Source organism: Ctenopharyngodon idella, chromosome 8, assembly GCF_019924925.1.
Source record: "Ctenopharyngodon idella isolate HZGC_01 chromosome 8, HZGC01, whole genome shotgun sequence".
In the NCBI taxonomy this organism is placed as follows: domain Eukaryota; kingdom Metazoa; phylum Chordata; class Actinopteri; order Cypriniformes; family Xenocyprididae; genus Ctenopharyngodon; species Ctenopharyngodon idella.
Window position 1 is genome coordinate 28,409,921 of NC_067227.1, and position 16,601 is coordinate 28,426,521.

Here is a 16,601-nt window from a genome sequence, read left to right on the forward strand (position 1 = left end):
TTGCATGTGTATACTTGCATAATATCCTCTTTCCCATGTGTGAGCTTGTCACTTGAAACGGTCTGTCTGTTAAAACTTAAAATAGAGTTGAACACACAGAATCTGGAGTGTCAATCCCCTCGTGTCCAATGCGTGTACACGGTTCTGGTTACACTGGGCAACCACTGCTTAATACTGCATCAGTGCAGTGTCCAACTGCACACTTCCCCGCTACCGAGGACCAGTGTCGGACCGGCCAGATTTCTTCAGGAAGAGTGATAGTGTCAGAAACCAAAAGGCAACATGCCCAAAGTCGCTGTGCCCGGTGAGTGTCCTTTCACCACCTGAATCCAACACACAAAGATAGATTTCGTTTGAACATTTCACATATGAAGCTCATTTTACATCATAGAAAATGTTAAAATTAGCATTTAATGCATATAGATGTGTATGCAAAGTTAATTGAAGAATACAAAAATGTTGGATAAGTTCTGGACACCATCATGGTCTCTGGCGGAAACTGTAATCTAGGAACGGGAGTGTCTGAATAGTTATTTTTGCTGATCAAGTCTTAGAAATGTGTACAACAAATACAGTAGACAAGGTTAGATTTTCCAATAACTGCAATTGTTTTTAATCTGGTAGTGGTGGTATATAAGAGTACTTTGGCGGGATTTTAATTCAAAGACTTGTCAGGCATTGCATTCTTCAACTGTGTCAATGCCCCTGACATTTTAACAAATGGAAGCAGAATGAAAATAGAGGTGTTAGTGTTTGATACTGTGCCTCATTAACACCTGTGATGAACTCATCCGCACCTTTTAGATATAGACTGAAGTGCAATCTGTATGAAAATGATGTCAAATAGGCTGTATCTTATTATGCATGCATGCAGGAGTTCTCACTGATGTTTTTTTTGCAGCTGTGGCAATATGGAACATTGTTTGGTCTGACACCATGAGCGAGGTTTTGAATGCTTATGAGTTATGACTTAGTTACAGCTCACAGAGGCTTGCCTGAAAATGCAGTCTAGTCAGTGGATTCTAGTGGCTCAAATGTCATGCTGTTGCTTGACATGCCATCACTCACCTAACATTTATTTTTACATCATAAATGTTTGTCCACTGTTCTTTCAAGTTCTAGCCAGTACAGTTGTACTCATACATTTACACATACCTGGCACAATCTGCAAAATGTTAACAGTTTTAACTAAAGAGGTAACAAAAACAGCATGCTTTATCATCCCTTTTATTTTGTTAAAATTATTACCTTAATAACAGATTCTTCAAGGTGTATGTAAACATATAACCACAAGTTTATATGCGCATTAGGACTGATTCTTTTAAGATATTGAGTTGATTTAAGACTTGCATTGCTAGACATGCTGCTTTCCATGTGCATGCTAAGAATAATCAGAATTTGAATTTGCAGACTGTGAAAGGATATCAGTCACTGATATCACCAAGTTTAAAAATAGAAACACTATAATTTCGAGACAGCAGGGAAGGCCAAGTACTGGCTGAGCTTCAGTTATTGAGCAGGATAGACAGCGGGCTGTTATAAACACATGGTTAATGATTTCACACCTAAAAGACACTTGAGTCTAATACTCAACATGTTAAACATGTTGTCTCTGATATTAAACATGTTATTGCTGATATTAAAATACTTAATACTTATATCTCTGGATATTATTAAGCTGAACAGGAGAAAGTTATTTGTAGTTGATGATGTGAGTTTAGGGCAGGACTATCCGTTTGCCCGACCAATGGTGGATATAGGGTGTTTGTCGGAAACCTATTTTTGCTATTCAGTTTAGTTTATTAAGAAAATAATACAGAGTAAAATCCTCTTCCTGATGTCTTCATGTAATGACCTATTGTTTCTGTTGTGGTCAATATGTGTTATTGTCCTTGTGTGTTACCATCATGTTTCCACTCTCTCCATGAATCCTGTCCCATATCTGATGGGTACATGTTACTAACCCAACAGAGGAGAAGCGTAAGTATTGGGAGGAATCATAGGCGAATGATGGTTTGTGTGTTTGGAAAGAAGGGTGAGCATGACTTGGTAGATATGGGAATCTCAGAACCCATCCCATGGCGTATCCAATGGATTTGCCAGGTGGAACTCCAGGTGGATACACAGTTTGTGATTTTTAAGAAAGTTTTAGAGTGGGGAAATGTGGATTAGGGGAGGTTGAATATTATTTAGTATAAACAAGTTGTTTATTTGTTTAGTGTTTACGATCCATGACATTGACATTGGCTGCAGCCGAAATCACATACTTCCCTTCAATATAGTAGGGGGAAAAAAAATATGTTGAACACTTTCCCATAAGGCCACGGCAGAGGATTTGTGAATGGCAGTGAAGCGACACAACCGATGCTGGTAGTTCACGTGATAACGTGATAATAAAAACATTGCGAATGTAGTAAGTCCAGATTAAATTAAAGGGTTAGTTCACCAAAAAATTAAAATAATGTCATTAATTACTCACCCTCATGTCGTTCTACACCTATAAGACCTTTGTTCATCTTCGGAACACAAATTAAGATATTTTTGATGAAATCCGATGGCTCAGTGAGGCCTCTATTGCCAGTAATGCCACCGAACTTCTCAAGATCCAGAAAGGTATATTAAAATATTTAAAACAGTTCATGTGAGTACAGTGATTCTACCTTAATATTATAAAGCGTCAAAAATAACAAAATAATGACTTAACAAAACAATATCTATATATGGCCGATTTCAAAACACTGCTTCATAGCTTTACGAATCAATTGATTCGAATCAGTTGTTTGGAGCGCCAAAGTGATTTCAGCAGTTTGATATGCGATCCGAATCACTGATTCGAAACAAAAGATTCATAAAGATTCGAAGCAGTGTTTCGAAATCGGCCATCACTAGATATTGTTGAAAAGTCATTATTTTGTTTTTTTGGCGCACAAAAAGTATTCTCGTTGCTTTATAATATTAAGATAGAACCACTGTAGTCACATGAACTGTTTTAAATATGTTTTGAGTACCTTTCTGGATCTTGAGAAGTTCGGTGGCATTGCTGGCAATAGAGGCTTCACTGAGCCATCGGATTTCATCAAAAATATCTTAATTTGTGTTCCGAAGATAAACGAAGGTCTTACGGGTGTAGAACGACATGAGGGTGAGTAATTAATGACATTACTTTCATTTTTGGGTGAACCCTTTAATACTACACACATTCATACTTATAGAACATACTTTTTAGTGGCCGAGAAGTAATTACTTATTCAAAACAAGTACCTACTCAAAGTGTATGCAATTTTGGACGCAGCCCTTGTGGATTCAGGTCCGGGCCAATGGTGTGGGTGCTTGGGGCCTCCAAGTGAGCTTCAGTTATTAAATATGTGATGACATTTATTCAATAAGTATTGCAATTGCAACAAGAGAGGGCCCCACAGGACCAATCCATCTGTGATTTGAATTAATCAGTTGAAAAACATTGTATGATCATGGAAAGTGAACAATAACAAATAAAAGTTTGCCTCTATGTGAGAACAGATAGTGATACACTGTTTGTGAAATGTCAAGCCTTGTTTGAGTTCTTTTGAAGGTGTCCGCAATCGTGGGATTGTGAAAAAATGAGCATGACTCTTTTTATTTTTTACTGTAATTTTGTACTTTTCACTTTACCCCATCCGTCACTGCAAGTTACAAAGGTTCATATTGACGTTGTTATTGTAAAATTCGGTTGCCTGCAATACAGAGACATTTTATTTAATATTACAAAATTGTTTGTGATTCAGGTGGCATGTATGATCCCTCAAATGTGAATAAAATGGCAGTTCCAATGTGTTGCTTACTAACCCAGTCTAACCTATAACCTCCTTTTTCTTTCCAATGTTTTGGATCTTCCTCACCCACTCTGGGGGAAATGAATAATCAGGAGGGAGTAAGTATAAAGGAACCCGTCCAAGATCGACATGTTAAAATTGCTTCAGTGCAGCAAAATAATGGCAAAACATCTATCTGTATGTTTTATTCATTTGTTTGTTTAGGTGAATATATACATTGGGGTCCAAATGTCCACTATATTGAAGATCTGGCATTCATAATGTGACTTTTTATAGTGTAGTTATAGCAATTACTATAATTTGTGCATAATTACATGCAATTAACCCAAAACCTACATTAAGTACATGTAGTTAACTAATAATAATTAATACACCTTAAAATAAAGTGTAACCATTTTTTGTTGTAGGAAAATTTAAACGTAATGCTATAATGTAAAACAAATAAGAAATATTTAAATTTGCAACACTGATCATTTTTGTGCAGACGGACAGATTTTCTTGCTCGAGTGTCAGAGCAAAAGGTCGACATGCTAAATACTAAGTCATGTTATTCAGTTAAACAACAAATTGTTGTGCAGTGCCAATATAATTTGTAATTAATATGTGTATTCAGCTAAAACATTTGCACCTCATTGTAGTTCATCATTAGCAAACAAATGACTAAATTGTGTACTTCTGGCTTAGACTGAATCTGTGCATGTTTAATGTAATTCTTGAAAGCTTTTAGGATGTAAGCCTGTTTTCAATTAGACATTTCTAAGTTATGATTTGGGTTGTGCTGTTAGTTTTATGATTTGTGTCTTGGCTTAATCAATTTGTCATAGTTTTGTTCTTCTCTGCATGGGAGAATTTGCTCAGTCACTGCTAGGGTCACAGTGACTCAGTAGTTGAATCATTCTGAAAAAGTGTTTTTCTTGTGCCAAAAGCATGTTCTGGTTAAAAAGTTCAATAAATGTGTAAGTTCTTAAAAATGTCTTAAGGACAACAAGTTAGATGCTTTATAATAAGTACAAGTTGCTTGTTCACTTATTGTGCCTTATGGCGTTTACCATATAAAAAATATTTTTTATAGCCTACTTAAATGATGTCCAGACCATAACATCGTCTCACTTGATGCATCCTAACAGTTTTGGGGCTTTTTAGTCATGTTCTCTCTCTTTTTTTGTTTTTGCTTTTGTAGACCGCCGTCTCCTTAAATAATTATTTTGCATTAAAACCAATGCGGTGCTTTTTTTTTTTTTTTTAATCAGAAACGGATGATCATATGATTGCGATCGCAGAGCGTGTATTTGCATCGGAAACCAAAGATGAAGACGTCCGTGAGGAGATATCCCTGTTTGATGTGGCTGATGATTGCCCTATCCTCAACCAGGAGCTGGCCCTACATGTAGCCGAGAATGATGACATAGAGAAGCGGTCAGTGCAGTTACACAATTATATAACTCCTTTTTTAAATTAAGAGCATTGAAGTCGCAAAGAAATGGAAGTAGTGACAGATCTTTTCTTCCATATTGTGATGTGCAACTGAGTATAACAGATTAGCGACTTGGTCATATGCATTGGTTGTTGATTTTGAGATGTTGGCATTGCACTCAAAATGGGTGTAGATGAACATGAGCTTGCAGGGGCGGGGTTTAAGCAGATTGAATGATTGGAGAAGTTCTGCATACATAACCAGAGAAAAAAGTCAGTTGTCAGATCAAATTATGACATTTTGATTAAAAAAAATTATAAGGGCAAAAACATTTTTTAAATAATGAAACACAGACATGCATTTAGAAAATAGATTTACATTGTATGCTGACTTTGGCTGTGTCCCAATTCAAAGGCTGCATCCTTTGAAGGACTCGGAGTTTAAAAGCCTTCGAAGGTCGTGAAGGTCTGACTGAGCATTGTTAAATAGAGGTTTTTCTGTAAAGTAAAACCACTTTTTCTCTGTGAGTGTACATAATTTAAACACATTTATCAGTAAAACCTTTCTTTACTTAAATTTATTTTAAAGGTGCCTATTTTCCATTGGCAACCTCTTTGAGGTTCGTCTCGCGCAAGCCATATTGTCGTTTGGGGTTGACGAACCTAGAACAGTAAGCCGCCAACTGTTTAAAATACGTTTTGACAAAACAAATAAAAAAAAATAAGATTTAGTGATATGTACATGTATAATAGAGGGACAAATAATGACAGTACTTACGTTTTGTTGCTGTACTGTCTTGAACAGAGGTACTGACACGACAAGGTTAGAAAAGCAAGCAGTTACTATGGTTACGTCTCGCGCCTCAGGAAAACGCGGGAATACGCGACTTCATTTCGTGAATCGTGAGCGTCTTTTACAAACGCTTTGACTGAATTTGGAGGTTACTGAAATCGTTGTTTGAAAACGCTGTTGAAACGTTCATTATATAAGATTCTTTTAAAGTCTATTTTTCTTGTAGTATATCCTGCAAAACCATTGTTTTGTTTTTCTTTGGTGGGTTCAGTCCTCCTTAACTATTTGCTTCTGGAAGTGGTGATTCATTGATTTAATTTTTAATTTACTTGTGTTTTTCCTCCTACAAAGTATACTCAGAATTAACCAACCTCATCTTTAAACAATCTCCACACAGTAAGAAGTATCTCAGCCGCAGTCAACCTGTGCTAGAGGAGAAAGCAACTTATTTGGAAGTGCCTCACTTCCAGAGAGTGTCCATCACTGGTGACTATGCTGCTGGGGTATGTTCCGGTTTATAACTTCCAGGAACTGACTGGGATATGCACGTTATGCAAGTTTTGACCTATACTACCCTTTACCAAGACCATTGCAGGTAACTGACCAGCAGAAATAGATCAGCCAAGGGGTCTCTCCATCTGAGCAGGTGGAGCCCAGCCATGGATTTGGTTTCTGATATCTGTATCTGACATTTAGAAGGGGGGTTTAAGGAATTAATTTTCACCTGTAGTCATCAGTTCTTGCCTGCTTATCTAAGAATCAAACTCATCTGCCCTGGCCTGGCAGGACATCAGGGAGATGATTGCTTTTAAATATAGTGTCACTCAGTCAGCATAATGCTCTAGTACATCTGTATTTATGTTGACATCACTTTTCATATTAGAAATATAGGCATTTCAAACATAACAATCAGAGCAATGCACTTGGCATTTCACACAATCACACTCTTCCTAACTGTACTGCAGGTGACCATGGATGACTTCGAGCTGGCCTGTAAGGGTCTGTACCGTGCCCTGACCATCAGAGAGAAGTACATGAAGCTGGCTTTCCAGAGATTCCCCAACACTCCTTCTGAGTTCTTACGCAAAATTGAAGGAGAGCAGTGGAAACCAGAAGATCAGGTGGTTCCAGGTAATGTATACCAGTAGTGTCCCTATAATGTCATATCCAAGTGAAATGGCTTCTCAAACAAGACAAAATGTTGATTTTGTTCATTGGGAATTGATTGGATGGTTGGATTGTTGTGGTTTGCTATTGATCTTGTGTGGTTCAACTCGACAGGTTGTCCGTCCTCGCGCTTAGAAACACTTATATTAATTAATGACATTAGTTCTGTCATGACAACTCTCTGAGGGTTTGACATAGTAATGAATATGACAATATTAATGTTTGGTAACTGAAAAATGGAAAAACAAGTTGTATTTGTTAAATTCAGTGAAACATAACCACATAACAGTCTCTGTTGTGTTGCAGTCTTTACCTCTCCTCCTAAAGCTGGTGAGGATCCTTTCTGCACAAAGGACTTCCCACCTGACCTTGGCTACGTTGCTCGCATGAAGGATGGTGTTATCTATGTCTACAAAGATGCAGCATCTGCTGATAAAAACCAGCCTCTGAACCATCCCGGTCCAGACCTTGCCACTTTCATCGACGACATGAACTTCCTCATTGCCTTGATTGCTCAGGGCCCAACGTGAGTGCACGAAAGCCCTGCATGATGCTTAATATATGACCTCTAGTAGTTCTGTAGTATATTCTCTCATTTTCCATTTAATGTTTGGGGAAAAAAAAACCAAAGGGCCCTATCATACAATGCAACGGCAGGCACGACGCAAGTGTTTTTTGCTAGTTTCAGCCTGACGCAGTTATCATTTTCACGTCCAGCGCCCACGTTGTTTAAATAGCAAATGCACTCGTGCCCATTATACTTTGGACGCTGTTTGCCCATGGGCGTGCTAGTCTGAAAACGAGGTGTGTTCAGGCGCATTGTTGACGTATTGCTGTTTTGAGCAACTGAAAATGACTGCGCCATTGACTAACAAAAACCTTGTCTAAAGTCAACGGCACAGTATTTTTTTGTTATTTAAAGGGCGCATTAGTAATATGCGCCTATACGCAGGTGCACAGCGCGCGTACACTCTGCTTGTTACACACACAGGGACGCAGCAGCACACAAACATGCCAAATATTAAAAATAAAAGGATTACAATATAAAATATTATTGTTGTGTACATAAAGATAAAAATGCCAACATGTCATAATGGATAGTCATTGCATGTATCAGAATTACCTATTTGCAGTAATGACGAATGAAACTGGCTAATTATTTGACCAATCATGGCAATACACACATGTATTTAAACTGACTCATCAGGTTGAGGGTGTCTATATTCCGCCATGTAAATAGCAATTCGCCATGGTGCAAGCACACCTGGCTTTTAAAGGGAATGGGAGATGACACTCTGATTGGTTTATTGTACGTTACGCCTAAAACACACACATTACTCAATTAGAGACTAGGTCAAACTCTTTTGGACCATTTTTTCAATCGTTAAACTAGCAAAAGAAGACTCAGACACGCACTAAGTGCACCTGCGCCATGCGCTTCAGATCATGTGCTTAGATCGTCAAAATAGGGCCCAAAGAATTTATTGTGACAAAATGTCAATTGAATGTATAAAGGAGATATGACCACACACTCACTTGCAAATACTTTATTATACCTAACATTTTGGCAAAAAAACCTTTTGTCAAGGTGTTTTAAAATGTCAGTTGAAATCAATGTTACATATTGAACTATTTGTTTATAATATACACTACTGTTCAAACATTTGGGGTCAGTAAGATATATTTTTTAATGTTTTTGAAAAAAAGTCTCATGCTCACCAAGGCTGCATTCATTTGATCAAAATTACAGTAAAATAGTAATTTAGTAAATATATTATTATTTAATCACTATTGTAATTTATTGTAAAATGTGTATTCTGTGATGGCAAAGCTGAATTTTCAGCATCATTACTTCAGTGTTCAGTGTCACATGATCCTTCAGAAATCATTCTAATATGCTGATTTGTTCAAGAAACATTTATTATTAATATCAATGTTGAAAACAGTTGTGCTGCCTAATATTTTTGTGGAAACGGTGATACATTTTTTATTAGGTTTCTTTGATGAAACTTCATAAGAACAGCATTTATTTGAAACAGATATCTTTTCTAACAATGTAAAAGTCTTTATTGTCACTTGTGATCAATTTAATGCATCCTAGCTGAATTAAATATTAATTTATTGGTAAAAAAAAAGACCTCAAACATTTGAAAGATAGTGTATAATATTAAACTTAAAGTTTAAAGAGAATAAGAATGATGTGTTTGTTTTGTAAATGCTAATGGATCCTTGTGGTTTTTTCCTCAGAAAGTCATACACTCATCGTCGTCTGAAGTTCCTCATGTCAAAATTCAATGTACATGAGATGTTAAACGAGATGGAGGAAATGAAAGAGCTGAAGAAAAATCCCCACAGAGACTTTTACAACTGTAGAAAGGTATGACTCAAAACAGCCATATGTCATTTATACTAAAATAATTTACAATCAAACTGATCAAATTACCACAAATTTTGACATTGATCTGTTCTCGCTGGTGTAGGTTGATACTCACATCCATGCTGCTGCCTGCATGAACCAGAAGCACCTCCTCCGCTTCATCAAGAAGACCTACCGTGTGGATTCAGATCGGGTGGTGCATGTTTTGAAGGGCAAGGAAGTTACCATGAAGGAGCTTTTTGAATCTCTTCATCTGCACCCCTATGACCTGACTGTAGATTCCCTGGATGTGCATGCTGTAGGTATCACACAACACATCATACAGGTTCTTCAGGGCCTGCTTACTCAGAATCACCACAGATGTTCAGCACTAAAAAATAATATGTTGAATCCTTACAGCACTATGCAGTGCTCATTATGCAGTTGTCATGTGCTCTAATTTTAAACCATCACATCATGGGTTACAAAATCCACCGGGTATATCCTCAGCTGTTTTGACAGTATTCTTAGCACTCCAAACTGCTCACAAGAACTGTTATTGTGATGACTGCAAAGTTATTTACAGTTATTCCTTGCTCGACTTTATGCAGGGCAGACAAACCTTCCAGCGTTTTGATAAATTCAATGCCAAGTACAACCCTGTGGGTGCCAGTGAGCTGCGTGATCTTTATCTGAAGACTGAGAACCACATATCTGGAGAGTATTTTGCCACCATTATCAAGGTAAGACTAGGGTGACCATGGCATTACTCATGTACACGAACAGGAAACCAATCAAACCAGCTTTAATCTCTGGAATCTCACAGGAAGTTGCTAGTGACCTGGAGGATGCCAGATACCAGTACGCAGAGCCTCGTCTGTCCATCTATGGCTGTAACCCTAATGAGTGGACTAAGCTTTCCAGCTGGTTCAACAAGCACAGAGTCTTTTCTCCTCAGCTCAAGTGGATGATTCAAGTGCCCAGAATCTAGTACGTGAACCTGTTTCACTTCTCACACTCAGTCTTTGTGAAAACTGTACTAACTCTCTTATTTCTCCCTGTAGCGACATTTTTAGAGCCAGGAACTTTGTGCCACACTTTGGGAAGATGCTGGAAAACATCTTCCTTCCTGTTTTCCAGGCCACCATTGACCCAAACTCCAACCCAGAGCTTAGTGTCTTCTTGAAGCATGTGAGTTAATCTGGCGAATACAGTAATAGAGAATACATGTGCATATAAACAAGTTCTGTCTCATATATAAAGTATATTCCAAAGTTTGGGGTCGGTAAGATTTTTTAAAAAAGAAATTAATACTTAATTCAGCAAGGACGCATTGAGTTGATCAAAAGTGACAGTAAATACATATATAATTTTTACAAAAGATTTCTATTTTAAAGGCACAATATGTAAGTTTTTTTGGATTAAAATGTCCAAAAACCATGTGTAATATCGATCTAGCTTAGTGCAGGGTACAGCAAGTGTCTCATAGTAGCTGCCGAGCGAATGCACAGAGTAGCATTATAACAATGTTCAACACACACATGTATCTAATATGATAAACAGCGCTGCTTTACCCCACATACTCATGACCGGAAGAAGCAGAAGCGGTCGTCTGCGGCATAATAAAAGCTCCACTGCTCTCAAGATGTGTGTCGCGCTTGTCTCTCATTAGCAATCACTACAGCGGCCTCGTTCCTCTCCAACGGCTTTCAGCCACACCTTGCTTCATACTACAGTAATGTTAATAAATCTTTAATACATTAGCTTTTCCATGAATATGATTTCTTCCCGAGTTCCGTCCAGATTCTTTTCCACCGGCTGTAGACGTAAAGACAACACCTCCCATTATTCTGCTAGTAACTATTAACTCACTACTTGAGTAGTCTTTTCATTTGATACATATTTATTCTTACTCAAGTAATTATTAAAATTATTACTTTTACTTTACTTGAGTAATTATTCCTTAAGTACTTGTACTTTTACTTGAGTACAGATTTTTTTTACTCCACCAACGTCTGCAAATCAGCATATTTGAATGATTTCTGAAGGATCATGTGACACTGAGGACTGGAGTAATGATGCTGAAAATTCAGCTTTGATCAAAGGAATAAATTCAATTTTACATTTTAAAATATTCTATAAAATAGAACAATTATTTTAAATTGTAATAATATTTCACAATATTACTGTAGTCTGTTAATCCCTCCATTCCCATGTTTCGTCCCTCTGCAGGTGACAGGTTTTGACAGTGTGGATGATGAATCTAAACACAGCGGTCACATGTTCTCCAAAAAGAGCCCCAAGCCGGAGGAGTGGGACATTGAGAAGAGCCCCTCATACACTTACTGGATTTACTACATGTATGCAAACATTGCCCGACTCAACCAGCTGCGCAAGTGAGTATTTCAATGACACCATTTTTTTTTATTACGATTGCTTATAATTGAAGTTAGGGGTTTGTTTCGATCCCTAACCCAAAAGTATGAAACTTTGGTTTATAATACATCTCCACACTGTTTGTCCCATGGACATGACTAATACCTCACATTGTACAGCTTGCAAGGAGAAGTATGCTATTACTTTTTTACTTACTGACAGTTAATATTCAGCAATATATTGATTTGACTGCACTGACACTATTGGATGAGAACTGAACTGAGCTGATGATGATATCACTGTTTTCTGCAGAGCTGCTTTATGGCTGAATTGAACTCATTCATAATTGATAAACTTTTCCCAGTTATTTCACTTAATCAACACTGAACTGACTTCAGCTGAATAGTGACACTATTGTCTTTTAGAGATGTCTTACAGCAGAATTGAATGATTTTTTTTAGGACTCTTTGATGAATGGAAAGTTCAAAAAGAACAGAACATTTGTGGCTTTACGGTCACATTTGATTATTTTAATGCATCCTTGCTGAATAAAAGCATTACTTTGTTTTTTTTTTTAAAAAGACAAACTTTAACGGTAGTGTTTATAGAGCCCAGAGTAACTGTATCTTGTGTGTTTGTGGCATCAAGGGAAAGAGGTATGAACACATTCCAGTTCAGACCTCACTGTGGAGAGGCTGGAGCTGTCACTCACCTGTTGGCCTGCTTTATGACTGCAGACAACATCTCTCACGGCCTTAACCTCAAGAAGGTTAATACACCATTTACCCTGACCATTAGGGGGCATCCTTCACCTTACCACTTCATCTCAGTCTTCGAAAAATAATGATGTTGACACAAACGCAACAGTCACTGTCTCCTCATGTCCCACAGAGCCCTGTCCTGCAGTACCTGTATTACCTGGCCCAGGTTCCCATTGCCATGTCCCCACTCAGCAACAACAGTCTGTTCCTAGAATACAACAAGAGCCCTCTGCTGGAGTTCCACAAGAAGGGACTGATGGTCTCCCTGTCCACCGATGACCCCATGCAGTTCCACTACACCAAGGTGCGAGTCTTCTCCCCTTTTCATATGTGCAAACTGCAAATCTTCTCCCTCTATTTCCTTTGATTTTATCATGTCTTTGCGTTTGTCTTATTTCCTGCATCAATAGGAGCCCCTGATGGAAGAGTATGCCATTGCAGCCCAGGTGTTCAAGCTCAGCACCTGTGACATGTGCGAGATTGCCAGGAACAGTGTCCTCCAGAGCGGCCTATCTGCTGAGGTGAGGTCACCTGATCTAACACATCACTGAAACACAATCACAGTTGTTGTTTTTTTTTAATCATTTGCATAATTTCACTGATCTAGACACAAGTTGTTTTCTGTTAAAATATAGCAACTGTTTCCATTTTTGAACTTATATTGTGATTTAAAAATGTTGATGATATGTCTAATCTTTTCTAAGTAAAAAATGTAATCACTATTGACCCTAGTGGTGCTAAAATCACACACACACACACACACACACACACACACACACACACATTAATATATATTAAAAATATATTAAAATAACACTGATTAATATATATATATATATATATATATATATATATATATTAATCAGTGTTATTTTAATATATTTTTATATTAATATAATTTTATATATATATATATATATATATATATATATATAATATATATTAATCAGTGTTATTTTAATATTATTTATATACTATTATAGTATTTATATTTGGTTGTCATTTTAGTTTAAGTTTTAGTAATTTTGTCAGTTTGTAATTTTTATTAGTTTTTAATATTTAATATTTCTTTTAATATTTATTTCAGTTTTAGTAATTTTAGTACTTCAACTTAAATTTATTTCAATTATTAAATTTATTTATTAAATTTATTTATTTATTACATTTATTTCAAGGCAACATTTCTATTTTTTACGTTTCATTTTTTGATCTAATATTTATATTTTATTTTTTCAACTTCAATTAACAATAACTTTTTTTTTTTAAATAGATTTTACTTCAGTTAACAATAACAACACTGTTTTTTTTAAACTTCAAAACAAGAATATAATTTCCATATATCTTTGGCCCCATTTACACTAGTGGGTTTTCGTTTTAAAACGGCGTTTTAAAATGAAAACGATCCTCATCCACACTGGCGTTTCCACAGTGTTTCAGAATCGATCTACACTACACGACTGAAACACACGTCACATGACCATTCATGCATGCGCGTACAAGTGTAAACAGTTGTCTCTTGCGCATGTAGGCAGCTGCAGTATTAAAAAATGCAGAGTTTAACTGCACAATGACTGCTAAAAATGACAACAAAGCCAGCAAAGATTGCAGTTCAGTCTCCATGTTATTGTTTACATGGTCGTCAAGGAAACAAAGAGCGAACTTGGGCAGCCACGCCATCGTTTTCAATAGTCTCCTTTTTGGTCCGTTTACACTGAGACTATGTCTACATTAATCAGGATACATCTGAAAATGGCGTTTTCATTTCAAAACACTCTCCGTCCACACTAGCGTTTTCAAGCATTTTACAAAAGTTTCTAGTCCACACTGAAAGGTCAGAAAATGCTAAATTCACCTTACTATGCATGCATAAACCCTAATAAAAGCTCACTGAGGTAATACAGACAGAACAAGACATAATAAAGTTATCACGCAATTTTTCTGGCAGGATAATTTTATTTAGCAAAATATCTCACCATTCACTGATTCATCCAGGTCGCACTCACTCACCATCGTTTTGCCGCAGGACAGCAAATGCGAGTAAATTTTTGCAAGTAAATGCTAGTAAATCTTTGCAGGACTGTGTATATGAAGAGTGTGCAAAGTAACATATTTTAGCAACTGTGTTAAAGTGAATAGCACATAACCGGCACAATAGCGGTATAAATATGAATATCTATTCTCTAAACTTGTGTCATCGTTTTCAAACACCTCAGTTTTCACAGTCCACACTACAATGTGAAAGAGGCATTTTCAAATTTATCCACTTTGGAGAGCATTTTCAAAAAGCTTCATTTTCGTAAATAAAAATGACATCTCGGTGTGGATGGAAGGCCAAAACGGAGAGAAAAAGATGCGTTTTCAAACGAAAACGTATTAGTGTGGACAAGGCCTGAAACGCAACCCCGGTGTTTTAAAACTAAAACAGGCTCTGCAGCGTTTTCGAAAGTCTGTTTTTGAGGGTCGAAAATGCCGGAGTAGTGTAAACAACAGGAGTAACTGTAGCAAAAGTTATGCTTTCAAAACGAAAATGTTTATTTTTTTGCTTTCAAAACGAAAATTTTTATTTCGCTTTAAAACGAAAATGCACTAGTGTAAACAGGGCCTATAATAATATGGAATTAATAATTCCAAATGATTAATTCTAATAATATATCTATACATTTCAGTCTTGATAATCACACTGCAACATAATCTTTTTCTCACACAAACAGGAAAAGATTCACTTCCTTGGTGCCAACTACTTGAAGGACGGTCCAGCGGGCAACGACATCCGCAAAACCAACGTGGCTCAGATTCGCATGGCCTTCCGCTACGAGACTCAGTGCTATGAGCTGAACCTCATTAGAGAGGGCGTGATGGGTGACTAAACAAACATGCACACATGCAAAGTGTTTGTTTTGCACTGTCCTTAAATTGTCAGTGACAACAACATTTCTGCTATCATTATTGTGAAGCCCATGAGATAACATCCATGAGACTTATATCTTAATGTGAAATGACACTCCAGAACAGAGTCTTCTTGTACACAGGTGTCTGTCGGCTTGAGCAGTTTATCTTAAGTCTGACCTTTAGGTCTTACTGCAGTTTGCAGTTTACTAAGTTTACATCCCCTTTGTGCCTTATTGTATTATGTTTTTTAGTGTTCATGCTTTGGAAAAAAGCCTGTTACAGTTGACTCAATAAACAAAATCTATATTTAAATATATATTCTGTTTTGATTTTTGTTCTTATAGTTATAACACTTATAACACTATAAATGTGAATTGAACTGAACACAAAATTGACAATTCTGTCATCATTTACTCAACCTCATATCGTTCCTCATGTATAAGATGCTATGCAGATGCTGCCCTTTTCCATACATTGAGACCAAAGGTTAAAAGATTAGTCCATTTTCAAATAAAAATTTCCTGATAATTTACTCACCCCCATGTCATTCAAGATGTCCATGTCCTTCTTTCTTCAGTCAAAAAGAAATTAAGGTTTTTGATGAAAACATTCCAGGATTTTTCTCTTACGCTTACGCTGAATGTCTTACGCCTTCCTTATTCAATTTACAGAATGAACGCGGCGCCAGTTCCGTTTTTTCCGTAAGTTGAATAGGGAAGGCGTAGGACATTTAGCGTAAGCTTTTTGAAGAATACGGAATCGCGTTCTGGTGGAAGCACTTGTGATGCGATCATTTGTGCCTATAATACATTTTGATTTTTTTTTTTAGAAAATGACCGATCGTTTCGCTAGATAAGACCCTTATTCCTCGTCTGGTATCGTTTAAAGCCCTTTGAAGCTGCACTGAAACTATAATTTTGACCTTCAACCGTTTGGAGACCATTGAAGTCCACTATAAGGAGAATAATCCTGGAATGTTTTCATTAAAAACCTTAATTTCTTTTCGACTGAAGAAAGAAGGACATGGACATCTT

General features: G+C 36.8%; 1 protein-coding gene across 1 annotated transcript; it reads left to right on the top strand.

Annotated features, from left to right (window-relative positions):
- The first annotated feature begins 147 nt into the window (after positions 1 to 147).
- ampd1 (adenosine monophosphate deaminase 1 (isoform M)) lies at positions 148 to 15,883 on the top strand. The gene is made up of 15 exons (XM_051902504.1): positions 148 to 310; positions 5,063 to 5,228; positions 6,416 to 6,521; positions 6,984 to 7,149; positions 7,492 to 7,711; positions 9,433 to 9,562; positions 9,666 to 9,860; positions 10,153 to 10,284; positions 10,368 to 10,531; positions 10,606 to 10,732; positions 11,774 to 11,937; positions 12,566 to 12,686; positions 12,809 to 12,982; positions 13,089 to 13,199; positions 15,390 to 15,883. Exons 2-15 carry the CDS (start codon positions 5,077 to 5,079, stop codon positions 15,543 to 15,545), a joined length of 2,118 nt encoding a protein of 705 aa, XP_051758464.1. The 5' UTR covers positions 148 to 310; positions 5,063 to 5,076; the 3' UTR covers positions 15,546 to 15,883.
- The last annotated feature ends 718 nt before the right edge of the window (positions 15,884 to 16,601 follow it).